The sequence below is a fragment of the Pelodiscus sinensis genome, chromosome 12, assembly GCF_049634645.1.
Source record: "Pelodiscus sinensis isolate JC-2024 chromosome 12, ASM4963464v1, whole genome shotgun sequence".
Lineage (NCBI taxonomy): Eukaryota > Metazoa > Chordata > Testudines > Trionychidae > Pelodiscus > Pelodiscus sinensis.
Genome location: NC_134722.1, coordinates 45,780,001 through 45,807,764, shown reverse-complemented (window position 1 = coordinate 45,807,764; position 27,764 = coordinate 45,780,001). Strand labels below are relative to the sequence as shown.

The window sequence follows — 27,764 nt, the reverse complement described above, 5'->3', positions numbered from 1 at the left end:
CCCCTGAGGAGATTGCTACACTCTTGCTTGAAGTTGTTGGTTCCTTAGCGGTTTACACGTGAGAGACTAAAACGAGGAGAGACAAGGAGGAAATCTATGCGCTGATGGGAATTGTGTTTCCTCTAATTTTTTATGGCCATGTGCGAAATGGCTTTTGTTATGTGCACCAATACGGAGGTGACGTACCGCACGGCAAAAGTCATTCTGCACGTGGACAGTGTGTGGTGAGGGGTGGGAACAGACGGGACCGCAGAGCTGGGGAAGATGTTTAGGGTGTGGGAGGAGGGAGTGGCAGGGGGTGCGTGCCCTGGGGAAGAGGTGTTTGGAGTGTAGGCTGCTCTGGGAAGAGAGGACTCACCCCAGTCCTCCCTCACCACCCAGGCTCGGGGCCAGATGAGAAGTGCCTTTCCATGGCCACAGCAGCTCCAGTGGGCATGGCTTGTTCCCCGCCGCAGCAGCTTTGGGGCAGTTCTGGTTTGGGGGCTGCTGAGCAGAGTTGCTTCTGTCCTGGATGCAGCAGCTCTGCCCTGGGGCCAGTGGGGAGAGGAACCTCTTCCCTGGCTCAGTGCTGGGCTTGGTCAGGAGAGATGCCTCTCCCTCAATCACAGCAGGTTTGGGGAGAGAATCTCTCCCCACTGCGCCCTGAGCCACCTCACAGGGGGTAATAGGAAGCTGAGAGGGAGCTTAGTTTAGAATCTTAAGGGTGATGTTTGAAATATCCTGGAGCCAGAGGTTTGACCTGGCTGGATTTTAAGCAACCCAAGGTTGATGTATTGAAGTCGACTAAGTTATAAGGGATTTTGTTCAATGCAGCCTTAAAACAGATGCCTTTGGCCCTCTTCTCCATAGCAGGAGTTTGCTCTGGAGTCCTGGGACAACGTTTCCCAGGCCACTATAACTGTGGTATTCACTGGCTGTGTGCTGTCTTCCACCCCAGAGATGGCTGCATTGCAGTGGCAGAGGCTGTGAAAAATGTTAGAATCCTCAATTATTAAAGACACGGTGCCAAATCCCATTCTTTCTTTTACTGGTCTTTTGCAAGTCACATGCATTGCAATAGGGATGTAATAGTGGAGTCGATGAACCAATAAGCAATAGCTTGTTGGTTAATGCTATAGACTACATGCATTCCACCCTCCCTTTGCCAGTCAATTTTTTAGCAGGCAGCCCAGCTCAGTCCTGGCTTGCGTCGGGTCCAGGACCTCCCGCTGCTGCAGCTCTGCATTTAAAGTGTATGAGAGCCAGGCAGGCAGGCAGCCCAGCTCAGTTCCGGCTCGCACTGAGTCCGGGAGCTGAGACCACCCCCCTCTCCTTGATAGGGGCTGCTGCCACTGCTGTATCAGAGGCAGCAGCGTAAGGTGACAGGCAGCTGGTCTGTGAGAGGAGCTGGTTTTTAAACTGGCTCCCCTCACAGACCAGCTCCTGCCTGGCATCCCACACTGCTGCCTCTGATATAGAGGCAGCAGTGAAGAGTGGCAGGGGGCTCCTCAGGAGTGGGGTTGGAGCGCACTGGCTGCTGCCCCCACAGACTATAGAAAATCGAGTAACGGATAAGAATTCATGAGGTTACCCGACTGTTCAGTTAACTGCTATTTAACATCCCCACATTGCATGGGTGTTGGGAGAGAGCAGAATTTGCTCTCCTGAGTAAAAATAAAAGATTGGGTTAACACACGGTTTGTCCCCTTTCCTGCCCTCTTCAGGGTGGCACTGATCTGGAAAAGCATCGGGATCTGCTGGTTGCCGAGAACGAGCGTCTAAAACAAGAAATGAAGGCGTGTGAGGCAGAGCTGCAGAAGCTGAAGAAGCAGCACGGGAAATGCATCGACTGCGAACATATCCAGGTGACGAGGTCACAAGGGCGGGGTGAATGTTCCTTATGTGTTATGTGCCTGCTGACCCCATGAAACGTGACGTCCTTCCCTCCCTCTCCCGACGCGCTGTGCAGGAGAACGCCAGGCTGCAAGGAAGAGTAACCCAGCTGCAGCTGGAAGTGGAGGAGGCCAAAGGGAGGCTGTCCGAGCTAGACATGGAAGTGCAGCAGAAGACCCATCGCCTGGCGGAGGTAGAGCTGCGCTTGAAGGACTCTCTCGCAGAGAAGGCTGAGGAGGAGGAGCGGCTCAGCAGGCGGCTGCGTGACAGTCAGGAGACAATAGCCAGCCTGAAAGCCCAGCCCCAGCAGATTAAGGTGAGATGGAACAAATCATTTCTGAAGAGGAGTCATATTGAGGAGCCAATGGGCAGAATGGTTGAATATGCACCTTTACATTCCATGTAGTCCAAACCTGCTGGGCTTTCTCCCCTGGTTGCCCCTTGACATCCAGAGGGGTATAAAATGGGCCAGAGAACCTAGAAGGAGCTTTCCAGTTATTTGAATGTGGTTCATTGTTTGTCTGTAGCGTACTCAGAATGCCAGTGTCCGGGGTGCTTAGGGAAGGTGAAATCTGTCCTAGAAAGACAGGACAGTCCCAGCTTTATGAGCTGAAGATGTCACTGCCTGTTTAATGTTACGGTAAGTCTGTAATGGTGGCTGTGCACATCCACACCCAGCTCCATGTAACTCGTCTGTTTCCTCTGCTCTTTTTGGATCTGAAAATTCCTTGGAGAATGACTTTGATTCAGCCAATGCCATGTCTGTCCAGGCCTGAGAGTGGGGAATTTCTCAAATGTTTGTGTTGGGATTTCTTATTTTTTTGTAGTATATCATCAAAACGGTAGAAGTGGAGTCGTCCAAGACAAAGCAGGCTCTCCAGGAGACCCAGTCACGGAATCAGTACTTGCAGGAGCAAGTGGGGATGCAGAGGCAGGTGCTAAAGGAGATGGAGCAGCAGCTTCAGAAGTCTCAGAAGACTGCGGCCCAGCTCCAAGCCCAGGTATTCAGCATTGCCTAGGAACAGAGGAGAGAGAGACTGTGTGGGTGGAAAAGGAGAGAAAAACCACGACAAAGGAATATAGCAAACTGCATCCAGCCTCAGAGCTCAGGAATGTATATGGAAATAGTATCAGAGGGGTAGCCGTGTTAGTCTGAATCTGCAAAAGCGACGAGGAGTCCTGTGGCACCTTATAGACTAACTGAAGTGTAGGAGCATAAGCTTTCGTGGGCAAAGACCCACTTCGTCAGATTCCTGCCTCTGGAAATTTCCACCACATGCATCTGACGAAGTGGGTCTTTGCCCACGAAAGCTTATGCTCCTACACTTCAGTTAGTCTATAAGGTGCCACAGGACTCCTCGTCGCTTTTATATGGAAATAGCAGCCTTCAGCTTCCTGCAGGGAGGTTCCAAAGAGGACGGAGAGAGGCTGTTCTCAGTAGTGACGGATGGCAGAACAAGGAGCAATGGTCTCAAGTTGTGGTGGGGGAGGTCTAGGTTGGATATTAAGATGGGTTCCCTAGGGAAGTAGTGGAGTCTCCATCCCTAGAGGTATTTAAGTCTCGGCTTGACAAAGCCCTGGCCGGGTTGATTTAGAATCATAGAATCATAGAATCATAGAATAATAGGACTGGAAGGGACCTCGAGAGGTCATCGAGTCCAGCCCCCCGCCCTCAAGGCAGGATCAAGCTCCGTCTACACCATCCCTGACAGATGTCTATCTAACCTGTTCTTAAATATCTCCAGAGAGGGAGATTCCACCACCTCCCTTGGCAATTTATTCCAATATTTGACCACCCTGACAGTTAGGAATTTTTTCCTAATGTCCAATCTAAACCTCCCCTGCTGCACTTTAAGCCCATTACTCCTTGTCCTGTCCTCAGAAACCAAGAGGAACAAATTTTCGCCTTCCTCCTTGTGACACCCTTTTAGATATTTGAAAAATATTTAGTTGGGATTGGTCCTGCCTAGAGCAGGGGGCTGGACTTGACCTTCTGAGGTCTCTTCCAGCTCTATGGTTCTATGATTCTAAATAACTTGAAGATGTTCCATTGTCTTGTTCAGTGGCCCTTTTTGAGTGACCGTTTCTGACTTACTCACCTAGCCTCATGGTACATGTTACAGAGTTTTAACAACTGGCAGTAGTTTACATGAAGCTTTAGATGGGTGGATGAGTGATTCACTCCTGCTTAGCTTGAGAGTGGTTTTTTCATGGGGTAATAACTCTAGTTTGGGTCCCTTCCTAGATTAAGATGTATGAGTCTGAGCTGGAGCAGGCTCACGGACAGATGCTGGAGGAGATGCAGAACATGGAAGATGACAAGAACCGGGCCATTGAAGAGGCATTTGCACGAGCCCAAGTAGAAATGAAAGCTGTGCATGAGAACCTGGCAGGTGAGGAAGTGGGGAAGCTGGTCCCCCGGGTGGGTGGGACAGGTATTGAGGGCAGTAGCTTTCCAGGGGGTGCTGCACATTCTCGTAGCACCAGGACTTCCTTAGGCGTTCATAGAGGAAAGCCGTGCTTGGATTTAGAAATGCCCAGCCGTATTAGCGAATCCTCCCTCACACCCCTGCCCTCCACTCTGGTGGTGGTTTGAGTGCAGACCTACACTTCCAAGTGAAGGCATCCACAGGGGAAGGGCTTTACCCCCTGCAAGGTAAGATCTTCCTGTGAGGATTATCAATGGCATTATGTTTGCTTGCAGGGGTCCGGACAAATCTTCTCACGCTCCAGCCAGCTCTCCGAACCCTCACCAATGATTACAACAGCCTGAAACGGCAGGTCCGAGACTTCCCCCTGCTGCTCCAGGAAGCTCTGCGGAATGCCAAGGCAGAAGTGAGCAAGGCAGAAGCTCCCTTTCACTCTAGCTTTGATTCTGCCGCCGGGGGATTTGCACAGGGAGCATGCAGGAGACTGATGCTCTCTGATGCTCTGCCACTGGCACATCCCCTGCGTTTCTCTTGTTAGATTCCTTTCTAGTGCCTGCACTGTGAAAGGTGCATGTGCATGCACGCTTGTGCACCTTTGATTCCCCCCGCCCCCCATAACTGGTATCTCCTCCTCTTCAGATTGGGCACGCCATTGAAGAGGTGAACAGCACCAATCAGGAGCTACTCAGAAAATACCGCAAGGAGCTGCAGCTTCGCAAAAAATGTCACAACGAATTGGTGCGGCTGAAAGGTGCGTGTCAGATTATTTAGACAGCCAGGCAGTGCGGGTCTGTTCGGGGCCGAATTCACTGCCACAGCAGTCCGAGCCCGCCCACAGTACACATCGTATGGGACTGAAGTTAGACATTCGTACAGGCAAGAGGCCAGGATCTGGGTGTCCTGCCATAAGGGCCATAACAAAAGCTTCGGCCCTGGAGCCGAAGGATTTCTTTTGCACTGTCACCTATAGTGGTCTGTCTCCGGGTCCCTGTGGTTTCACTGCGCTCTAATAGGGACATGATTTGTGGTCTGCTGCAGCCAACGATATCATGTGACTCCACCCCCATGCACGTTCCATATACTCTGTGCTAGGGATGTTAAATATCGATTAATTGAATAGTCGGGTAACCTCAAGAATTCATATCGGTTAGTCAATTTTGCTATAGTTCCTGGGGGGTGGGGCTGGCAGCCAGCGTGCTCCAGTTTCACTCCTGAGGAGCCCCCTGCCACTCCACGCTGCTGCCTCTGCATCAGAGGCAGCAGCATGCAGTGCCAGGCAGGAGCTGGCCTGCAAGAGGAGCCAGTTTAAAAACCAGCCCCCCTCACGGACCGGCTGCCTGTCACCCCACGCTGCTGCCTCTGATACAGAGACAGCAACGTGGGGTAGCTATAGCCCCTGCCTAGGGTGGGTCTGTGCTTCTGGACCTGGTGCAAGCAGGACTGAGCCGGGCTGCCTGCCCACCTGGCTCTCCTACACTTTAAATGCAGAGCCGCAGCAGGGGTAGGTCCCAGACCTGTTTCAAGCCAGGACTGAGCCGGGCTGATGGCCGGTCAGCTAAAGTATTTACTGGCAAGAGAGGGTGGAAGGGATGCGTGGAGTCTATAGCATTAACCTATAAGCTCCTGCATATCGGTTAATCGACTCCACTATTACACCCCTACTCTGTGCGGGCCTTTAGCAGTGCATCTGTCTTATGGGAGGTCTGTACACTCCCTGGGGGCCTCAGAAGTGTCACCCTGCATCTCTGCCTTTGGAATTTGGAGTTGAATAAGAAAATGAGGGAGGTGAAGTGGGTTGTGTGTAGCATCCTTGCTGGCTGATGCCTTTTGTAGAGACAAAAAGAGAATGGGGGGAAAGGCTGAGTGGGAGCCTGAGCTTGTCTCCGTGTGTCAGTCTGGATTTTTGTCTTTTTAAAGGAAATATCCGTGTGTTTGGCCGAGTCCGGCCAATAACAAAAGAGGACGGAGAAGGGCCTGAAGCAGCCAACTCCGTGACCTTTGACCCGGAGGATGATGCTATCTTGCATCTCATGCACAAAGGGAAACTGGTGTCATTTGAACTGGACAAGGTTTTCTCCCCAGAGGCAACCCAGCAAGACGTGAGTATAGCCCTGTGTGTCTGGCGTGGGCTTGCACAAGAGAAAGGTGTGCGTCGGTGTGAGCACAGACGTCATTATTTCACAAGGCTGCCGATCGTTCCCTGGTCACTGATTCTGTAGGGGGGGGATGGAGAGGAGAAGATAAAGCAACTTTTTTCTCCAAAGGAGCAATAAGCCGGCAGAATAGAACTCAAGTAGACCGAGAGCTGGATCTCTGCTCCTGCAGGTATGAATGTACCTGCTCTTCCAACATGCCATGATGCGTACAACATTCATGTACAAATGAGAGAGTCCAGCACAGCCAGGCCCTTCTGTGATTCTCACACAGATTACCCCTAGAAGAGGGAGCGGTTATGCTGGGGTTGCTCCCATTGTTCATTTTAATTTCCCCTTGGCAGGTGTTCCAGGAAGTGCAGGCTCTGATCACATCCTGTATTGATGGCTACAACGTCTGCATTTTTGCCTATGGCCAGACAGGTGCAGGCAAGACATACACTATGGAGGTAAATTTCCCCTTCTCCTCATTTCTCTCTATTCCTCCATCTTCCCTTTCAGTGTGTCTTGCTGCTTCGCTTCCTGTGTTCTACCATCAGTGGCATTTCTCTAGGAGGGTGGGGGCAGATTAGTCCCTACATGGCTGTCTGTAATGGACGTGGTCATGAGTGTAAATGTATAGATTTCCCCCTCTGTCACTGTGATCAAGAACGACATTGTTCCCAGAGACCCGACTCTCCATCTCCCAAGTCTGTAACAAGCCTCACAATGCTGACAGCAGAACCGTCTGAAGAATGGTAGAACCTGATGGTTTTGCCTCCTCCTGGCTGTCCCCCTTCTCTTTCCTGAGTGTGGGAACTGGATGTTGGTGATTCCGCAGTGAATCACGTATTCCTGTTCCAAGAGTTGTCGTGGTGTAACATCCTACTGGCTCCGTGGTAAGTCTTGTGTCAGTCCCTCTGTCACACCTTTTTCCACATTGATGTAACGTGAGATTTTTTTCCTTGCTCATCAGGGAACTCCTGAAAACCCAGGGATCAACCAGCGAGCTCTCCAGCTGCTCTTCTCCGAGGCGCAAAGGAAGGCGGCTGACTGGGACTACACTATCACTGTCAGCGTGGCAGAGATTTACAACGAGGCACTCAGGTAACGCAAGGGAGCCGGGGAGGAGTTCGAATCTGCAGCAAAGCTTGAACCCGGGATGCCTGTGTCCCCCTTCCTGGGCGATGTGGAGTGCGTGCACTGCATAGCCCTGCAAAGACTGTCCTACGGCTCCTCTAGGGCAAGGTGACTGCATACTGCCGCCGGGCAGGGCTGTGAACAAATGACACATCTGAACCAGCCTGTCTATTTTCGTTGTGTTTACCAGGGAATTTACTTGTACTGCTTAAGTGGGGAAATGCCTAACGACCAAAAAGCAGGTTCACTTCCTATATCACCCCTCCCTTCCACCTCCTCCAGCTTGTCTAGCTACAGCTCTCGTCTCTGCTATGTACAGATACTTGAGCAGCATGTCTCTGCTTGCCTTCCAAATCTGAAACTACCAAACTAAGCCTTGGCTGTATGTTCCGGTTTTGGTCCCCTAGTTTTGGCTGACTCAGGGATATTTCTCAGCCTGGGGCTTTCAGAACTCCTGCCTGGAATTCTTCCCAAGCCTCGGGTTCCTAGAGTGCTTTCTGTTTCTACGGTCTCTCGCTCGCACGGAGCCCTGCTAAGACAGCAGCCAACAATCAGATTCGTGCTTGTGCTCTCTCCCTCCCCATTTCCCACTAATGGAAGTGGAAATCCCAACAAGCATTAACTGGAAGCTTTTTGACATTAATGTTCTCTGCCTGTTTCATGCCTTTGGAACTTTGGTTGTTACATTTGGAAATTGTGAGTTACAGTTGCAGAGAATGAGAAGCATTTTCCTCTCCAAAATTCTTCTTTTCTCCTTCAGGAGGTGGGTGGGCGGGTGGAGAAGGGTGAAAACAAAAACACTGTAAGAATGACTCAGTTATGCAGCAACGGGGTAGGCTGAATCTGAGACAGAAACTGTTGGTTGTTGAGATAAAAGCTGCAAACCTTGCATGAGTCGGATCAGGTGGCAGCAGGGGAGTGGAACTTCTGAATGTGGATCTGTTTGGGGCACTATGTGGATGGGTTATGTGACATGGCTGACAATAACACACACGTAGAAAACAGAAGAGTTGAGGCTCTGTAAATAGAATCATAGAATCATAGAATTATAGAACTGGAAGGGACCTCGAGAGGTCATCGAGTCCAGCCCCCCGCCCTCAAGGCAGGACCAAGCTCCGTCTACACCATCCCTGACAGATGTCTATCTAACCTGTTCTTAAATATCTCCAGAGAGGGAGATTCCACCACCTCCCTTGGCAATTTATTCCAATATTTGTCCACCCTGACAGTTAGGAATTTTTTCCTAATGTCCAATCTAAATCTCCCTTGCTGCACTTTAAGCCCATTAATCCTTGTCTTGTCCTCAGAAACCAAGAGGAACCAATTTTCTCCTTCCTCCTTGTGACACCCTTTTAGATATTTGAAAACCGCTATCATGTCCCCCCACTTAATCTTCTTTTTTCCAAACTAAACAAGCCCAGTTCATGAAGCCTGGTTTCATAGGTCATGTTCTCTAGACCTTTAATCATTGTTGTCGCTCTTCTCTGTACCCTTTCCAATTTCTCCACATCTTTCTTGAAATGTGGCGCCCAGAACTGGACACAGTACTCCAGCTGAGGCCTAACTAGTGCAGAGTAGAGCGGCAGAATGACTTCACGAGTTTTGCTTACAACACACCTGTTGATACAACCTAGAATCATATTTGCTTTTTTTGCAACAGCATCACACTGTTGACTCATATTCAACTTGTGGTCCACTATGACCCCTAGATCCCTTTCCGCCATGCTCCTTCCTAGACAGTCGCTTCCCATCTTGTATGTATGGAACTGATTGTTCCTTCCTAAGTGGAGCACTTTGCATTTCTCTTTATTAAACCTCATCCTGTTTACCTCTGACCATTTCTCTAACTTGCTAAGGTCATTTTGAATTATGTCCCTATCCTCCAAAGAAGTTGCAACCCCACCCAGTTTGGTATCATCTGCAAACTTAATAAGCGTACTCTCTATCCCAATATCTACATCATTGATGAAGATATTGAACAGTACGGGTCCCAAAACAGACCCTTGCAGAACTCCACTTGTTATCCCTTTCCTGCAGGATTTAGCACCATTAACAACAACTCTCTGACTACGGTTATCCAGCCAATTATGCACCCACCTTATCGTGGCCCTATCTAAGTTATATTTGCCTAGTTTGTCAATAAGAATATCATGCAAGACCGTATCAAATGCCTTACTAAAGTCTAGGTATATGACATCCACCGCTTCTCCCTTATCCACAAGGCTTGTTATCCTATCAAAGAAAGCTATCAGATTAGTTTGGCATGACTTATTCTTCACAAACCCATGCTGGCTATTCCCTATCACTTTATTACCTTCCAAGTGTTTGCATATGATTTCCTTAATTACCTGCTCCATTATCTTCCCTGGGACAGACGTTAAACTGACCGGTCTGTAGTTTCCTGGGTTGTTCTTATTCCCCTTTTTATAGATGGGCACAATATTTGCCCTTTTCCAGTCTTCTGGAATCTCCCCTGTCTCCCATGATTTTTCAAAGATCATAGCTAAAGGCTCAGATACCTCCTCTATCAGCTCCTTGAGTATCCTGGGATGCATTTCATCAGGACCTGGTGACTTGCTGACATCTAACTTTCCTAAGTCATTTTTAACTTGTTCTTTGTGTATCCTATCTTCGAAACTTACCCTCTTTCTGCTTGTATTCACTATAAATAGGTGAGGAAGAATCCAGTGGGAAATGGTTCCTCTGAGAATTGTTTAAGTTTATATCTAGCTTAGTCTGTGCTTGTTCACTGAAAGCCAATTATGAGTTTTAGAGTCGGGGTAAATTTGCTTGACCCTGGTTTCCAGTGGCTGGAAGAGCTTGTCCTTGGGGTCGTAAGCCAGACCACTGGCAGGGCTGTAGATCAGAGCAAAGCACAGGGACTAGACATGTGGCCTATAGGCTCCTAGCTGGGGAGATGAGTTCGGGGTGGTCAGACTGGGAATCGAAAATGACACATGGCTTTGAGGGGGGGGTCACCTTGTCTGTCTTTACAGGGACTTGCTTGGGAAGGAGCCGCAGGAGAAGCTGGACATCAAACTGTGCCCAGATGGCAGCGGGCAGCTGTATGTCCCCGGCCTGACTGAGTTCCAGGTGCACAGTGTGGAGGATGTGAACAAGGTAAAACCAGCCTGGGAGATGGAGAACCCCAGAAGGCAAGGGGAGAGGAGGGACCTAGTAGATGGGGTGAACCAGCTGGGGATCACCTACTGGAGCAGGGTGAACGTCCCTGTACGTTAGAGAGACTTACTTACATGCATCTGGCATGAACACACCAGATGCTGGAGCAGCGGTGGCAGCCTAGGGACAAGAGGGTGCAAATGCCTCATATCGCCACACATCTGAGAGAGACCGGGGGACTACAGGTCCCACAGTCGGTTTCTAGCAGAGTGCCCCAAGGATCAGTTCTAGGACCGGTTTTGTTCAACATCTTTATTAATGACCTGGATGAGGGGATGGATCGCACCCTCAGCAAGTTTGCAGATGACACTAAGTTAGGGGGAGAGGTAGATACACTGGAGGGCAGGGAGAGGGTCCAGAGTGACCCAGACAGATTAGAGGATTGGGCCTAAAGAAATCTGATGAGGTTCAAAAAGGACAAGTGTAGAGTCCTGCACTTGGGATGGAAGAATCCCAAGTATTGTTACAGGCTGGGGACCGACTGGCTAAGTAGCAGTTCTGCAGAAAAGGACCTGGGGATTCCAGTGGATGAGAAGCTGGAGATGTGTTAACAGTGCACCCTTGTAGCCAAGAAGGCGAATGGCATATTAGGGTGCATTAGGAGGAGCATTGCCAGCAGATCCAGAGATGTCATCATTCCCCTTTATTCGGCTCTGGTGAGGCCACATCTGGAGTATTGTGATGTGGATGCATTGGAGAGGGTCCAGCGGAGGGCAACCAAAATGATTAGGGGTCTGGACCGCATGACCTATGAGGGATTTGGGTTTGTTTAGTCTGCAGAAGAGAAGAGTGAGGTGGGATTTGAGAGCAGCCTTCAACTCCCTGTAGGGAGGTTCCAAAGAGGCTGGAGAGAGGCTGTTCTCAGTAGTGACAGGTGGCAGAACAAGGAGCAGTGGTTTCAAGTTACAGTGCGGGAGATCTAGGTTGGATATTAGGAAAAACTATTTCCCTAGGAGGGTGGGAAGCGCTGGGCTGGGTTCCCTAGGGAGGGGGTGGAATCTCCATCCCTAGAGGTGTTTAAGTCTTGGCTTGACAAAGCCCTGGCTGGGTTGATTGAGTTGGGATTGGCCCTGCCTTGGGCAGGGGGCAGGACTTGATGACCTCCTGAGGTCTCTTCCAGCTCTATGATTCTATGATCCCAGTGCTCCTAGGATCACATGGGTAAGATTAACCTCTTGAAGGAGTTGGACTGAAAATGAGGTGCCCAACAGGAGCGGCCCAGGAAGCAGCTTGTAATGGGAGCTGCCTTTCTTCACAAGCCTCAGATCTGCCGTACCTCCAGTTTTGTAAGTCAGCACTTCCTATAAGCAGGGCAGGTGACCTGAAGTAAGTGCCCCTCAGAACTAGATGTAACTGGGCAGAGCAGGGAAGAGAGGCCGGAATAGGGCTGTGAATATAATGTGACACATGCCATTTCAATCATAGGACCAGTTTGGGAGTCAGCAGCCCTTTGTGTGAGTCCTGAGGGTTTAAACATGAGATTCGGGGCCTGGACAGCTCTCTGGGAGGTAGTGGAATACCAGATCTGTCACCCACAGGTGCCTGGCTTCAACTCATTGTGCATCCAAGAACTGGACAGTGTCTTGTGTGACTTGAACAGCCAGGTCTCAGTTCAGTGTCTGTAACCCACCTGTACCTCCCCCCCCCCACCGAAACCCACTCGCTGGGTTTGCAGGCTTGTGGGGAGTCTCTGAGAAGAACAGGCCGGGAGCCCATTGGCAAAGGAGGGATGCACTGGCCATAGATGGGAAGCTAGCACCGACCCTGCTCACACTGGACCTGCTCCGTGGCTACAGATGAACGTAGGGCTCCTGTCCATCTGACGTCTTTCAGGAGCGATTTCAGGTCAGACAGCTAAGGCCAGGGGTTGACAGGGATTTCCCTGTGGAAGGAAGAGGGTTAACAGCTGCTGTCAGCATCTGCACCCCCACACTTGTCAGAAAGCAGGGTGCACTGAGGATCAGACCCCTCCCCCATGCTTCCGTTTCCGAAAGTGATCAGCGTAGCTGGGATCGAGGAGGCTGCTGCCAGGCAACACAATGTAGTCCGAAGGCTGAAAGCTTTCTGCCTCTCTCCCAGGTATTTGAATTTGGGCACCTGAACCGAGTGACAGAATACACCAGCCTCAACGAGCACAGCTCACGGTCTCACGCCCTCCTCATCGTCACCGTACGAGGACTGGACTACAGCACAGGACTGAGGACCACAGGTTAGTGTCTCCTGGGAGGTGAAGGGGGGTGACTAGTGATCGGATCCACCCTGGGATGACACAGGCCTGGAGGTTTGGGTTCATCTGCTAAAGCAGGTAGCAAGTGAAGACAGAACTCGGTGCCGTTGGCTCAGCCCCTTGTGGATGCTTGTCTCTGACACAGAAAGAAACCCAGTTTAGCATGAGTGGGAGTCGGTCTGCTCACACCATTGCAGGTCAGGGGACTGAGTTGTGTAGCCAGACTGAAGGAGACTGGCAACTCAACCTCTGTAGTTTCACCTGCTAAGATCAAGTGCTCAGATTTCATGGGTCAGGGCATTAGCTGATTGCTAAAAGGGGTGAGAAGGATATTTTAGCCCCATGCATTACACAATTGTAGAGTGGTTCTGTGGCAAGCATAGGCTAATATCCTTGGAGATAATACTCGGCTTGTACAGTCCCATCTGGGCCAGAGCTACTGAATTGCCATCCATTCTGAATGTAATGAAAATCCAAGCGGCAGGTTGATCGGTGGGACTCGACTCTCAATTCTCCACATGAATATACAGTTCCATGCGTGCGTAGGTCCTACGGGACAGGCTGGGGCTGTTTATGAATTGCTGTGCAGGCCCCATTGCGGCTTGCAGCTCCACGAGTCAAGCAGGCAGCTGCCTAGGCTTATTGAGTGTGTGTGTGTTTGTTTTGACTGATCCTAGGGAAGCTGAACTTGGTGGATTTGGCTGGCTCTGAACGAGTAGGCAAGTCTGGGGCAGAGGGCAGCAGGCTCCGGGAGGCCCAGCACATCAACAAGTCGCTGTCAGCGCTGGGAGACGTGATTTACGCTCTGCGCGCCCGCCAGGGCCACGTGCCGTTCCGCAACTCCAAACTGACCTACCTGCTCCAGGACTCTCTCAGCAGAGATAGCAAAACCCTCATGATGGTGCAGGTGGGTTCTGGCCCCAGCTGCGCAGAGCGGGTAAGGAGAGGTGGTTGACTAGATCAGGAAACTTTAAACTGACCGAAATCCAATTACAAGAGAAGTCCAGAACCTCCTGGTGCAAATCTGGCATTCTTAACCAAACCGACAATGCTTGTGGCCTTACACGGGTGCTTTGGTTTGGGCTGGTAGATACCATAAGGATTCACTTACGTTCTCCCCTGAAAATAGCACTCGGGGGTTCTACGTAGTGCCTGACTGATTTTAACCAGTAGCGCTGTTTAAAAGTGTATAGGCTTTTCCCTAACTGCCAGCGACTTGAGAGGTAACCTGCATCTCTTCCACCTTCTGCATCATCATTAGTAAGAAAGACCCTGCAGGTCACATAATGGCAGAGCGACACCTGAGCAGCTCCCTTGGCTTCATTTTTTTGCCTTTGGTGACACCTGCACAGACCTATGGCTGGCTGTGAATTTGCCAGTCGGGTGTAACGGACTAGAACTTGGTTAGCAGGGCTGTTCCAGATGTATAAGAAGGAAAAGAATTTCCCTTCCTCATGGCTGTGTTGGCTTCTGCAGGGATAATGGGAGTAAAGAACAATAAAATCTTGGTACCTTAAGTGAGCGAGGCTGACTCCATGACTCACGAGGAGTAGCTGAATAAGGAGGGGCCATTTTTACACAGTCCCTTTTTAGAGTAGAAACCAGACTTCTAAGAATAAGTTTGCAGTGCAGTAAATGATACTATAAAATGTGACCCACTAGCTGGCTTATATGTCCTGTGGGCGTTTTTCATAGCAGCTTCATTCAGTTGGTTTGGTTTGATTGGGGCAACACACGACACGCATTTATGTAGCTCCCTTTGACCAGACGCGCTGCCCGTCTCTTTTTGGGGAACACCCTCAGGGTTGCCCCTATGAAGAGCGGCACCCACCTCTGGAGACTGGAAAACCTAAAATCACGGAATATCCTTCTGGGATTAGCTCTTCCACTGGCATAAACTGGCATCGGTCCACTGAAGACAGTCGTCGGACTCCGTGTTGTGTGTGTGTGTGTGTGTGTGTGTGTGTCCGTAGGCCCCTCATTGTCCGATGTTTGCTGCAGCCCCTGGATTTCCCTACACACCTTTACTTCCCTCTTCAAACCAGGCACGTGAAAGTCCCACAGGGCATAATATGTTACAGTTTCTCCCTGTCCCAGGCTTTATTCTTGCATTCTCTCAGTGCTGCTATGGCATATCTGCACCTGGTTAGGGCTGTGCCGGGGCTAGAACGAGGAAGATGTCACCTTTTGTGTAACCGTCTGGAATTCCTCTCCCCTTTCCCAGATCATCTGCTTTTCTTACTCGCCTAGGCTTTGCAGAGTAGCTTGCTGGGCGGGACACGACAGGGTCAAGAGGGCAAGGTTCCAGGGCATTAGAAGGGCCAGTTTTCCTTGCGGTACTCCCATCTAGCTGAGAGCCTCCTCTTACAACCGCGCGGGGACACGTCAGGCTGAGACATTTCCATCTTGGAGAGATGTACCCGCACTAACTTTGTGTGAATAGCGTGCAGCTGCAACAGCGCAACCCGCGGGAAGTCTGACCCCCCCCAACTACAGTCTGACTTAGGATGGGTGTAGGCAGTCAGCACATCAGGCATGCACATGTCTGTTCAGGCTGGAAATTACAGCTCCTCCTCAGAGCAGACAGACTCCTGCCCAGAGGAGCACAGCATGCTGTCACAAAACCCCACCCGCGTCCGAGCCAAGAAGTGGGGCATCCGGTGAGGTTCAACCAGCCTTGCCAGCAGCTCTGTTTGTAGCGTGAGGTCTGCCCTTGAGGACATTGGAATGAGGAAAAGAATTGAGCTTCATATAGAACCAGCAAAACTCACCCATTTAATCAGGGGTAGCTGTCGGGGCTGCACACAAGTAAGAAGCAAAGTGAGGAGCCCCTGACTGAGGAGAAAGACCCTCCCCGCATTCCCCTTGCACACCAGAGCCTGGGGTTGCCCAGGTGTGTAGATTTTGTGTGCTCCAGCCCTGCAGGTAGGTGGCAGGGGGCTGGAGCACCAATGTGGGCTCCCCAATGTTGAGCCTCGGGGGCCAGATCCAGGCAAGCCAGGGGCCAGAGGCAGCCCCCGGGCCTGTGGTTCCCCACCCAATTTAAATCATTTCTCTCTGATAGGCCTATTCGAAGAGGCTGTAGGTAGCTCATTTTTGAAACTTGTAGTCTTGGCCTTCACGTCATCCTTTGGCAAGGAGTTCCACAGGTTGACTTTGCACTGTGTGAAGAAAAACTTCCTTTTGTTTATTTTAAACCTGCTGCCCATTAATTTCATCCTTGTGTTATGAGAAGGTATAAATAGCACTTCCTTATTTACTTCCTCCGCACCAGTCATGATTTTATAGACCTCAATCCTACCCTCCCATAGCTGTCGCTTTTCCAAGCTGAAAAGTCTCAGTCTTATTAATCTCTCCTCATATGGAAGCTGTTCCATGCCCTTAATGATTTGCCCTTTTGCGAACCTTTTCAAAAAGGTGATCTACTTGTAGCTGGAGGTCTGCGAAATCTTGTACTAAACTATGGTTCTAAACAGTCACAAACTGTCCAGTCTAGGGGACATGGGCTTTTTGTGGTGGGTCTCCCCCCACGGACTTTTCTGAGGCTGGCACGATCAGATTCTAAATAGCCCCTCTCTAGTTACCCTCTCTAGCCCCTCAGTAGCTCGATTTTGTTTTTTATAAAATCCTTCCTGCAGTTTCAGTGCTCCCCCCGCCTCCCCCAACCAGGAATTTCACCAATAAATCACTAGAATGCCTGTGTCTCCACTATTCTGGTTTGGAAGAGCTACCAAATGCTTGCCACCTGCTGTAGCTTATTTCAGCTCTGATACAAAGAGTGTGTTAGTTACAGGACACACTTGTGACTGATTGTAAAGCACCACATGCATGCACAGTGCCATCATGGAACTGGTTTGGATTTATTGATCAGAGTGTCCTAGCCGCATTGAGATTGAGCGCTAGAACTTCGCTTCTCTCCAGCCTCACGCGTTAAGAGCGGTCTGACCGGGAACGTGGCTTTTCCTGTCCTGCTCCCCTCCTGCGGCCAGGGATCAGAGGCTTCTGGCAGTGAGCAGCGGGGGATGTGGGGAGGGAGGCGGGGAGCGGACAAGGCAATGAAGGCTGCATGTTTCTGTCTGGCTCCAGGTCTCCCCCGCTGAGAAGAACACAAGTGAGACTCTCTGTTCCCTAAAGTTTGCTGAGAGGGTTCGCTCGGTGGAACTGGGCCCTGGCTCCCGGAGATCAGATCTGGTGTCCTGGTCTAGTCAGGAGCACTTAGAGGTAACTCACCGGCCCTGCTGCACTTGTCCACTGTCTCTTTTGATGGGTGTGTTCACTTCTGTGCTGTGCTGTTCACATTCTGTGTGTCTGCAACACACTCTCCCTTCTTCCCCCCCAAACAGGCTTTGGCAGCCCCAGGGCCTGGCTTTCGGAACTCCCTCTGAGTAGACCTTTCAAAAGAGCTGCTGTTACAGCCTGCTCAGAACACAACAGCCCTTTCTCTGCCTGCCTCCAGCAATAGTGATCTTATTGTACTCGTCCTGCATTCTTTACGTGGCTGCCTGGAAGGCGGCAGATGGACGAGGCAAACCCAGTGTGGTCATTTGTCTTAAAAGCCCCTTAAGGTGCAAGCGTGGTGGCTGCTCCGGGCAGTCTGAACCCCGTCTCCTGCTCTCTCTAGAACGATTCACCAACGGCAGCACAGCCGGCCATTCGAACATATTCTGCTCCTACCTCTGGAACGCCCACGAGGCGAGCGAGTTCGTTCCGGAGGAAGCTCCAGACCTCAGGTAGGTGTATGGATCAGGTCTCCTTCAGCAGCTCGGGGCGTCCCGGTGTTCAGTAACACGTCCTGACAAGTGTGGATGTGAGAACAAACTCCATCCCCTTCTTTGCCCTCCGTCCAAACTCTGCTAATCCCCCTCCGCTCCCCTCCCCTCCCAACAAGAAGAGCCCTTGGCATTGGCACAAAAGGCCGACGAGGGCTCCTCTTACCATGCACTGGGCATTGGACGGTGCCCTGAGATTGTACCACTGGATGAAGCCGGCGCAAAGGCCAGGGAGAGGTTAGGAGCGGATGATGGTGTGACAAACTGAGAATAGCCCGTAACACCCTGGACAAGCCTTAGGGAATTAAGACAAACGAATGTATTTGCTCTGGTTCGCTGCCCTGGGAAGCCACCCCTCTGGAGAGGTGTTTATACCAGTATAAACTGGATTATCCAGGGGTTTGCAGACAAAAAAGAGATTTTTTTGGTTTAATAGCCTGGTTTTAAACTGCTTCCAGCAAGTGGGCGAGACCCCAGTTTACAGAGGGCCCCAAAGGACTGAGCCTACCCAGGCCCTGCAAGACTGTGTTTGAGCTGAAGCGGTGAGACCCGGGGAACCACAAGGAAATCCTTGGGAGGGGGTGTTGGAGGACTGCTCCTGCCAGAGCCCGTGCTAGGCTTGGGGCGATCTCTGGCCATTTGTGTGCGTTGGTTCGTTCTTTGTATTTAGTGTTTTCTGTGTGTTGCTTTTACCGTGAGAATACAATGGGCTTTGCTCACGAAGAGCCAGGTCCCTGCCCTCACTGTGAGCAGTCGCTGTTAACCATCTCCAGAGGGAAAGCCACAGGGAACGGGGCAGCCTGGAAGTACCCAGACGGCAGGGGGAGAGGTGGTTCTCTGCCTCAGAAAGGGGACAGGAAGCCTGTTGCCCTGGATTGGGACCGCCGCTGGCTCTGTTCTGTTCCATGCGCTCCGGGTGTGCGAAGAGCAACGCTGGGAGCTGACGTGTCCGCCTGTTCCAATGCGCTGTGCTCCAGGTCACGTTCCCCCGTGAGGCTCTTCCTGGACTAGTTTTCCAGCTAAATCCCAGGAAGGCCGTGACTCGGGGCAAGGGGATCGGTCACGGCCAGAGCTAGTGCAGCCAAGAACTAACTGCCCCTTTGCCCGGAATAAGCTCGTTAGCGAAACCCAACAGTCCAGAGACCCCTCATCCCACACGTGGGGACGCTGCCTGGTGGAGATTAGTCTCATCGGCGCTGCCTTTGCGGGGCCCCCGCGTGAGGGGGGTGGTTCTGACTGGTCCAGGGAAGGGGTTTTCAGCGCCGACGGCCCAGCTGTGGGAACAGTGACGACCACGTAGCATAAGGGAGCACAGGCAAAACGACCCCACCGGAGAGCAGGTTGTGCTAAGAAGCCTCAAGCAGTCCTGCTCTGACCGCACTGCCCACCCCCCTCCTCGCCGCACTGGGAGAAAAGGAGAGGGCGTCATCGCGGGAGCTGGGGACATGTGTAGACGCTCCAATGACCCTGTGGTGTTCACTTTGATTTCAGCTTGAAATTAGGGGAAGCCCCGTCCTCCAGGGGAGCATCTGCAGGTATGGAGGGCAGCCGGGTTTAAGCCTGTCGGTACGTGGTGAAGGGCTGTGCTTCAGCAAATGCTTACGGGAAAAGGTCGGGTGTGCTCAGCAGGTGGCAAAGCGGGGTCTGTGTCTCTGAAATGGTGTGGCTGGTCGGCCGTCTCTGCTGCAGGGCGCCTCTTTTGGACAATCCACGCACCAGGGTCACAGCTGGGGCCTTCTTCTGGTGGTGGCAAGGAGCTCCCCACCCCTAGAAGCACTGTCTGCCTAATTCCTGCCCCAGCTCCAGTGCACATTCCCCCTTTGCCACCGCGTTGACCAACTTCTCTGCTTGCAGGAAAGCTGAGGCCAGTCCCTGTGTGATGGACACACCGAGCAGGGAAACAGAATCTGCTCCAGAGCCAGGGAGCTGACGGGGAGAACTCCCGGCTGGCAAGAGCTGTGAAAACTGAAGGCTACTCTCCTCCCCACCCCTCCCAGGGCCGTGCCTGTCCCACGCTCAGAAGCGAGCAGGACGCTGTGGGACCCAAGAGCCAAAGGGGGGACTGGTTCTCTCCCGGCTCCCATGAAGTGCCAGACGCTCTTGGAAGCACGGACCCAGGTTGCTTCACTGACGATGGGAAACCCGATTGCCAGGTGCCAGCTCCCCCTCCCCCACATTCTGCACCAAGATTCCTGCCGAACTAGGCGGCTTTGTCAGCACAAGCTTGGCAGCGGGACACCTTCCTCCCTGGGCACTTGCACATTTTTCTCTTCCGTGGATTTGAAGGGAGAGGAGAGCGACCGGGGGCTGCTCCCTCATCACTGCCGCGCTTTGAACGACAAGCGTCGTTACCGAGCCGTGGGTGTAAAACCTACCCACCCGCCCGGTGCGTCTGCGCGTGGCCAGGCCTGAGCGTGGCTCCCAGGATGCTGCCGGCTGAGGGCTGTGAATGGGAAGATCGCTGGCGTACAGGCCTCTGGCTTCATTTCCTCATGGATGATTGGGGTGAAGCTTGTGTGGGAGGCAGCTGGTTGAGGACAACCTGACTGGAAATAATTTTCTGCATCTGGCCTCCTCGTTGGCCCTGGTTCAAATTTCATGCACCATTCATGCTATTCCAGGCTGCTGCTGCCTGGCGCACGGCCCGAAGGGTGAATTTCAGAGGTTAGGGCGTGGGCCTCTCATTCTTGGATTTAAAACAGTATTTGCAGAGGGGCCATAATGTGCTTTGCTAAAGCTCACAATCCATTCCCTTTGACGTGGTCTTCCACTCCCTGCCACATCTGCAACCCGTCTTCTTCGCCCACTGTCCCTGAAAACACAGGCAGCTCCTTCTGAACACCCCGTGCGCTGCCTCCGGCTGTCTTCCCCCACCCATCAGCGTGGAGATTGGAGAAGGCAACAAAGCATGTTTGCCAGTCATTAGGGTAAAGGTTGAGCTGTTAGTCCATGAGCGAAGCTTTTCCAAAGAGCAGGCACTCTGCCATGCTGAGGCCTGCAACCTTTGCTTATAAAAGCAGCAACCAGCCCCCCCTAAAACCAGGTGAACTGTCTGCCTTAAACCAAGGACCTCCTCAAAGCCAGCCAGCGCTCCTAGGAGCCAGCTCTTCAAGTGGCTTTCCTACCTTTGTGCATCTGGCAGGCGAGGGGTAGAAAGGACCCCATCAGAGCACAGAAAAGCAACTACTGCCGTTAAACTGGTGTTTTCCTTGTGGCTGGGACCCAGGCTGCTAGCTATCTAGCAGCCGTAACAGGGTACAAGGAACTGTAAAACTGGAATGGCCAGGTGGCAATGGACTAGTGGAGCCGATGTGCTTGCCAAACACCAATGGGTCTAGAAAACCTTTCCCCCCTCCCTTTCCAGGATCTGGCTGCCCCTCCTGCGGCAGAAAAGTATTACCCCAACTTCTCCCCTGTGGGAGCAGGGCAGCTGCTATTTATTTTGATTGCTTGTGTTGTTCAGCAAAGATGGAGTCCTGCTCCCATTCACCCCAGGTGTGCTGCAATCCTGGAGAAGGCCCTCTCTCACCATCCCTCTATTTTCCACCCCCAAGTTGCAATCAGTACTTGACATTGAGCCGTGCAAAAGCACCGGTTACTGTGCCAGTGTAGTAAGGCTGCTGCTGCTCCTGTCGAGTGGTGATCAAATGTTCAAACGTTTCACCGGAAGCTAAGTGTAAAGCTATTTAAAAACCTTTTATCTTTCTAACCAGATCAGTGTGTTCGTTCATGGAAGTGTCTGAAATGCTTATTGTCTCTTAACAGTATCTGATGGAAAAGAAACAAGCAAAACACTTTGGTTGGTATCGTGAAGTACGGCTGTTGTCTGACGTGGGGGAGGAGGGGTGCATGGAGTTCAAGAGTGTTCTTTAGAGCAGCTGTCCACATCCACCCAACGGGGTGGGGCCTGCATTTGTCAATCTTCCTTGTATTATAAATATGGGATTGATCTTCTGCACTGAGTTCTCCTTTCCACCACGGCTCGTTCAACACTTGTTCTTGCGCTGTGGAGTCTATGTAAAAAAATCTAGTCTTATAAGATTAGATGTTTTTATGTATTTTAATAAAAAGATTCTGTTTTGTAACAAAACTTATTTTAAATAAATTGGTTAAGGCAACTGCTTGGCTGCAGCTAGTTTATGATCTCGCTCGTGCTGGCTTCAGCAAGAGCTTAAAATTCTTTCCTCTCCCATGTTGGCATTCCCATAATCTGCCTGTGCCGTCCTCCCCCAAATTAGGACCACAAGCAGGTTGCTGTTTCACCCTGGCAGGAAGCTGAAGGGCAGTACTTAATACAGGTACAGGGTCACGTTGGTTGCAGAGGCAAGAAAAGCCCTGCAGGAGGCAGAAGGAAAGAATGGCATTACAGGTGCCTAGGTCAGCTGTTTGGGGAGGAAGAGGAGTTGGGCAAGGATGTGCTAGGGCTGGTTCCTTACTTCATGAGAGATTCAATGCTGGGCAAGAATCTGTCCCTCTCCTCATCTTAAGATCCCATTCCAGCAACATGCTAACCCAGAACACAGCGAGCCAGGTAAGAGGAGTTGTGGGCCACACATCCAGTATCTGGAGTCCAGCTCACAGCATCCCTCCCCATCAAGCAGGCAGGACGTAGCCAGCTAAGACCATCGCCGCCCAGAAGAGCAAAAGGACCAATCAATCAACACAGGGCAAGAGCACCCTCCTGCCCCATAGCCCCCAAATAGTCGGCCGCTGTTTTGGCAGAAAGCAGCCCTGGAGTGAGATCAGCTAAGAGAACGCAACTGGTGCAAGCCAGGAACTCCTGCTACCCAGAAATCATCAAAAAGGGACCCTTTTGTAACGAACTAGCACAGCAGCCTGCCTGGCTGCCCCATAAACTAGCCAGCACACCCAACCACAATTTCACACACTGCCACAGATGAGCAATACTACACTGTAAATAAAGTGCACCTCTACATCAGTGTGGTGACGAGTGACTTAGTTAAGGGTGAAGCTAACTTGCCTATTTTTATTTAGCTTCATTTGTCCCAAACACTCCTTTGAACACTACCTGAATCAAAGCCCTGAAATGGCAGACCAGCCCTTATGCAGTCAGCAAAACGTGTATGGACAGTTCAGGTTAAATCAGAGGAGGGGGTCTGCTTCAGATAGATTTCCCTACAATGAAGTGTGGCTCGTGCTAGCCACAAGACGTGGCCAGTACATATCCTGCTTAATTGGTTGTCGGTCCTGTTGAGTGGAGATTTAAGTACATTTGTCGCACACAAGACTTCATAAAGGAATAGACCCCCACTGCCTGTTGTAGACATCACATAGGCTGCATGATCCAGAAGCAGGTGGCTAGGAATATAGGAGAAAATAGAGAGCAGATTCCCTACATTTATTCTTTGCTCTCTCTCCCACCTCCGGAATTCAAACAACTGCTGAACTGGAATTAGGCAGTGGGGTGCTGGGGACAGCCGCCGATTCAGATTTAACCTGAACGAGTTTCTTTTACTAAACATACTATTTTTATGCCACCTTATAGGGAGACATGCAAAACACCTCGAGTTGTAAGACAATTAGCAGCCTCCAACGTAGAGCTTGACTGGAGAGCCTGACACAGAGAGAGGCATTCCAAGACCAACCATGATGGAGCAGTTCCTAGACTACTACATGATCACGTAAGGCAGTGGTCCCCAACGTGGTGCCCATGGGCGCCATGGCACCCGCTGGGCCATTTCTGTGTGCCCACCAAGTGATCGGGGCTAGCCCCACCCGTGGGCACGTGGTGCATGGGCAGTGCCGGCCCCTGGGCGCGCAGTGTATGGGTGGCCCCTCCCCTGGGAGCGCAGTGCATGGGCTGTACCAGCCCGGGCATGTGGTGTATGGGCGTCCCCGCCCCTGGGCGCAGGCATGGCACCGGCCCCGGGAGTGCAGCGCATGGGTGGCACCAGCACTGGGCACGCAGCATATGGGTGGCCCCGCCCCCGGGTGCCCGGCCCATGAGTGACCCCGCCCCCGGGCGCCTGGCCGTCCCAAAAGGTTGGGAACCACTGATGTAAGGTCTGAAAAGATACAGCAAGGACCAAACCAAGGAAGCTGCCCCAAAGAGCCAATGCTAGGCCCAGGGGCGGTCAGAAAGCTAGCAGCTGGCCAGGTTATTTTAAGCAGCAGACTAAACCCCTGTGCACTCAAGCCTGAAGAACATCTGCAAGGCACGAGTCACCATGCTCAGAGTGGAGCCAGGACCTCTCCCCTGAAACCACCAAGCACCCACTCACCCAAGCCGCTGGACGTTTGCTCGGGGCTGCGCTGAAGCTCTAACCAGGTTCCTGCTTTCAGCCTGGCAAAGCCCTGCAAAGCATTATTGAAGATGGACCCAGGGGGCAAGTCAATGAGGCTGAGGAGCCCGTGGAACCAGGCTGTGCGTGGCTGCCCAGCTGAAGAGGCCAGAGTGAAGCATTCAGCACGTAACGGTGGTTTTATTTACCAGAAGAGAGATGCTCTAACTCAACTGTTCTCCCCACCACAGTCACTCAGAGAAACCACCTCAGTTCAGCAGCGCCGTGAGTAACGCTATTGGCAGGACTGGCCGATTCACTGGTGGTTTTGTGACCGGCGAAGGGTCAGGTAGAGGGAACCCCCCCCCCCCCCCCACACACACACACCCCATTTCTGGTGCAGAAACAATGGATTCCGAGAGGGGAAGTTTGACTCCAGCTCCCATTAATTCCATCCCTCGCCAAGTGCGCTGGCCGTCTTCAGCTGTTCTGGTGATAAATCTGCAGGGTTTGGCCTGGTGTCCCAGTTGCATCTTATCTACGGGAGGCCCAGGGTCACTTGCCCACACGCGGATCCCTGTTTACTTACAGCATTGGCACGGGACAGGCCACTCAGGCTAGGGACGACTGAGCGATCCTGGTGCACAGGCCACGTTGCCTGGGGCGTGTGCCATTGCCGTGGGCAGAGCAGTGTTGCATAATTCTTCTCCCTTGGGTTGTTATTTCCCAATTACACCCATTTCTAACTGGAGTGACGCAGCTGTCTGAGCATTTTCCATTGCAACAGAACCCAGACGCGCAAAGCAGCCTGGCTCTGAGCCCACGCAGCAAGGAGGTCCCAAGGCCCTGCACAGCTCGTGGTTGTGACGGACTTCATCCACAGCCCTGCTCTGCCTCATGGCTTGAGCCGATTTCCACAGCCGCCACCACCACAGGCGGGTCTTGCTCGACTCTCCAGGGGACGAGCCCTCTGCACACTGCTACTCACTCAGCCAGTGGAGACCTGGTGTAGGGCCCCGTAAGCGCGAGAGAGACACAGTGGAGGAGGGTGAATTGTGCATGGTTACAGAGCACTTCCACGGCAGAACCCTCAGCACGTCCGTGGCGAGCTCTCTTCCGAGACCACGGCTGGTGGCTGGGTAACTCAAGTTGCGTGCAGGCCACGTTTAAGGAAGCCAGGCATCAAACCCCTGGCACCAGGCAAGCGTCCCACACAGGGCTCTGCCACAGCACAGCCATCCTGACATCTCCGCTGCTCCTTAACCATCATCCAGTCTGCTCCTGGTCTGAGCCCTGGGCTTGCTCTCACTCCTGGGTCTGGGCTTTCTTCCATATCGCTCAGATCCTTGGATTAACCTGTCACAAGCCCTGTGCTTTGCTCTCGAGGGTACCGCTCGGGCCTCCGGCTGCCACACTTCCCTCCCCTGGGCAGTCTGCTCGCAGCACTGGGACAACAGAGTCAATTGGGCAGGGCAGGGCTTTAATAAGAGCTCAAGCAGAGCGCGCCCCCACGCATTGCCGGACGCCCCTCAGCACTGTCCGCCCCCGCGCATCGCTGGACGCACCCCAGGGCCGGGCGCCCACAGCGCATCATCGGACACACCCCAGGGCCGAGCGCCCACAGCGCATCGTCGGACGCACCCCAGGGCCAGGCGCCCACAGCGCATCGTCGGACGCACCCCAGGGCCGAGCGCCCACAGCGCATCGTCGGACGCACCCCAGGGCCAGGCACCCACAGCGCATTGCCGGGCGCTCCTCAGCACTGTCCGCCCCCGCTCATCGCCGGATGGGCCCCAGGGCCGGGGGCCCATAGCGCATCGCTGTAGGCACCTCAGCACCGCCCGCGCATCATGCCTGCAGAGTGCTGGAAAGGTTTGGTTACCTACTGCCGGTTCCACTGCATTTGGCTCAGGCAGTGAAGCCCGTCGCCAGGTTTGGTTCTTGTCCCTCATACGTGCGGTCTCTCCCGCCTGCAAAGCTGCCTGCGCATCTCAGCCAAAGCCTCCAGGCAGGGCCTTGGCCACAGGCAGGGCAGAGCCCAGCTAAGGGGCCCAGTCCTACCGGAAGGGAACTGGCCCAGTCAAGAACAGGCTGTGAACAGAGATTCCTTTTAAAGCTTCTAGGATGGAACGAACCAGTGGAGTAAAGATGCCTCCTAAAATCTGACGTAGGCGCCTGCTCCAACTGGGCCAGGACATGGAAAGCGACGCTGTTCGGCAGCAGGGGCCGCGGGAGGAGACTGCAAGGTCGCTGTTAGGAAGCCGAGTCCTGCCCCCCACTCGTGGCCCAGCAGGAGAGAGGGCAGCGCGGGGCTTTGGTGCGGAAAGAGACTCAAACGTTTCACGTGATTTGCCAAATAAGTTATAAATCTGTTTAATAAAAGCCATTGGAAGCTCCTCTCCTGGACAGCAGGCTCCAGTGGATCCAGGGGGGAGGGAGCCCCGAGCGCACGAGCCTCCTTGCCTCCAGGGAAGGAGCAAGAACGGACAAAGGTTTACAGCCACTGACTGAAAAATCTCCAGTCCCGTGGGCCTGGAAGGAGCCTGGTCCGTGTCCATTTGCCCCGGACCCAGCCACCCACTCTTAGCTCAAGGCCTTCCCCAAAGGCAAAACACGCAGGCACGCCCTGGCTGAGCCCCATTTCCAACTAACTCCCCAGGCCCCATCCCCACCCACTGCTTGCTAGACTGTAACCCGGCTGCCGCCACACGGCCCAGAGCCCCTCACTGGAAATGGCTTCAGGCATGAGACCAGGAGGGCTCCTGCTGAGAGGGGTCTTGGCTCGACCCTCCGACAGTTCACCCAGGAAGGGGCTGGTCCTAAGCCACGTCCATGCTCCAGGAAAGGGAAAACGGAGCAGGCCCCCAGGCCCAGAGGCAGCATCCCAGCTGGTCTGACCCGCAGGCTCGGCTGGCCGGCGTGCCGATGATGGGACTGGGAGGAGGCAGGGGAGAGCCACACAAGAGCTGGAGAAAGGTGCAGGCTCCGCTGCGTGTCCTTGTCCAGCCAGGCCCTCCCCCCGTCGCACAGATCTCCAGGCAGGTCTGCAAGCCAGCCCCAAGGCACCGGAGTGGGGCAGGCAGCCAGCTCCCCAGTGGGGCTCCAGTTCCCTGCTGTGCTCTGGGGACCAGGATGGGTGCAGGGAGGCAGAGGGGAGCTGGCTGGAGCGGGGGGGCTGGGCCGCCAGGGTGTTTGCGCATGCGGAGGACGAGGAGGTAGCTGTCACTCAAGGACAGCCATGAGCAGGTGCAGCTCCCGGAAGGCACTGCCATGGCGGCCGCTCAGCCCGGACTTGTTCTTTATGATGTTGCTGATGTTCTTCAGCTGCTTGTAGCACAGTTTGCACTTGTGGAGCCTGCCAGGGGAGAAGGGCAGGGCGTGAACCCCGGGCCAGCCCTCAGCGGGTCCTGGGGGCCTGGGATGGGCAGGAGGAGAGCGGCTGCTCGGCCAGCGGGCTCGTGCCGAGGCTCGGATCCTATCGCCGCTGTGAGCAGCCAGCAAGGAGGGGCGGCCCCGCGCCCTGGGTGAGGAAGGCCCCTGACCAGTTCCAGGCTCGTGCCCACTGCGGTGGGGCAGCCTGGGCTCCTTACCTCTCCTCTCTGGTGATGTCCACCCCCACGGAAGGCGGCGCGGCGAGAATGTCTGTGATGAGCGGCAGGAATCTCTGGAGGATCAGCTTCAAGGAGGTGCAGCCGGTCTGTACGTAACTGACACAGACACAGAGGGGCGGACGTCACCTGCCTGTCCCTCCCCTATTTATGCTGCCCGCTACA

General features: G+C 53.0%; 2 protein-coding genes across 8 annotated transcripts in view; one reads left to right on the top strand and one right to left on the bottom strand.

The window, feature by feature from the left end:
* KIFC3 (kinesin family member C3) overlaps positions 1-21,867 on the top strand; it is a 66,102-nt gene extending 44,235 nt beyond the window's left edge. For 5 of the 6 annotated variants that reach the window (XM_075940443.1, XM_075940445.1, XM_075940447.1 and 2 more), the window contains 15 exons: positions 1,704-1,844; positions 1,949-2,188; positions 2,700-2,873; positions 4,118-4,265; positions 4,577-4,707; positions 4,941-5,052; positions 6,219-6,400; positions 6,799-6,903; positions 7,410-7,540; positions 10,570-10,693; positions 12,833-12,962; positions 13,658-13,887; positions 17,067-17,201; positions 17,602-17,710; positions 19,604-21,867. In XM_075940443.1, the coding sequence (XP_075796558.1) occupies positions 1,704-1,844; positions 1,949-2,188; positions 2,700-2,873; positions 4,118-4,265; positions 4,577-4,707; positions 4,941-5,052; positions 6,219-6,400; positions 6,799-6,903; positions 7,410-7,540; positions 10,570-10,693; positions 12,833-12,962; positions 13,658-13,887; positions 17,067-17,201; positions 17,602-17,710; positions 19,604-19,629 (2,118 nt within the window). In that variant the 3' untranslated portion in view covers positions 19,630-21,867. Of the gene's footprint in view, positions 1-1,703; positions 1,845-1,948; positions 2,189-2,699; positions 2,874-4,117; positions 4,266-4,576; positions 4,708-4,940; positions 5,053-6,218; positions 6,401-6,798; positions 6,904-7,409; positions 7,541-10,569; positions 10,694-12,832; positions 12,963-13,657; positions 13,888-17,066; positions 17,202-17,601; positions 17,711-19,240; positions 19,285-19,603 lie in introns of all 6 variants that reach the window. The other variant, XM_075940446.1, reaches the window with a different exon arrangement.
* A 4,481-nt stretch (positions 21,868-26,348) lies between these two features.
* KATNB1 (katanin regulatory subunit B1) overlaps positions 26,349-27,764 on the bottom strand; it is a 26,716-nt gene continuing 25,300 nt past the window's right edge. For both annotated transcript variants that reach the window (XM_075940449.1, XM_075940448.1), the window contains exons 19-20: positions 27,582-27,698; positions 26,349-27,346 (exon numbers count right to left, since the gene is read on the bottom strand). In XM_075940449.1, coding sequence (XP_075796564.1) covers positions 27,214-27,346; positions 27,582-27,698 — 250 coding nt within the window. In that variant the 3' untranslated portion in view covers positions 26,349-27,213. The remainder of the gene's footprint in view (positions 27,347-27,581; positions 27,699-27,764) is intronic.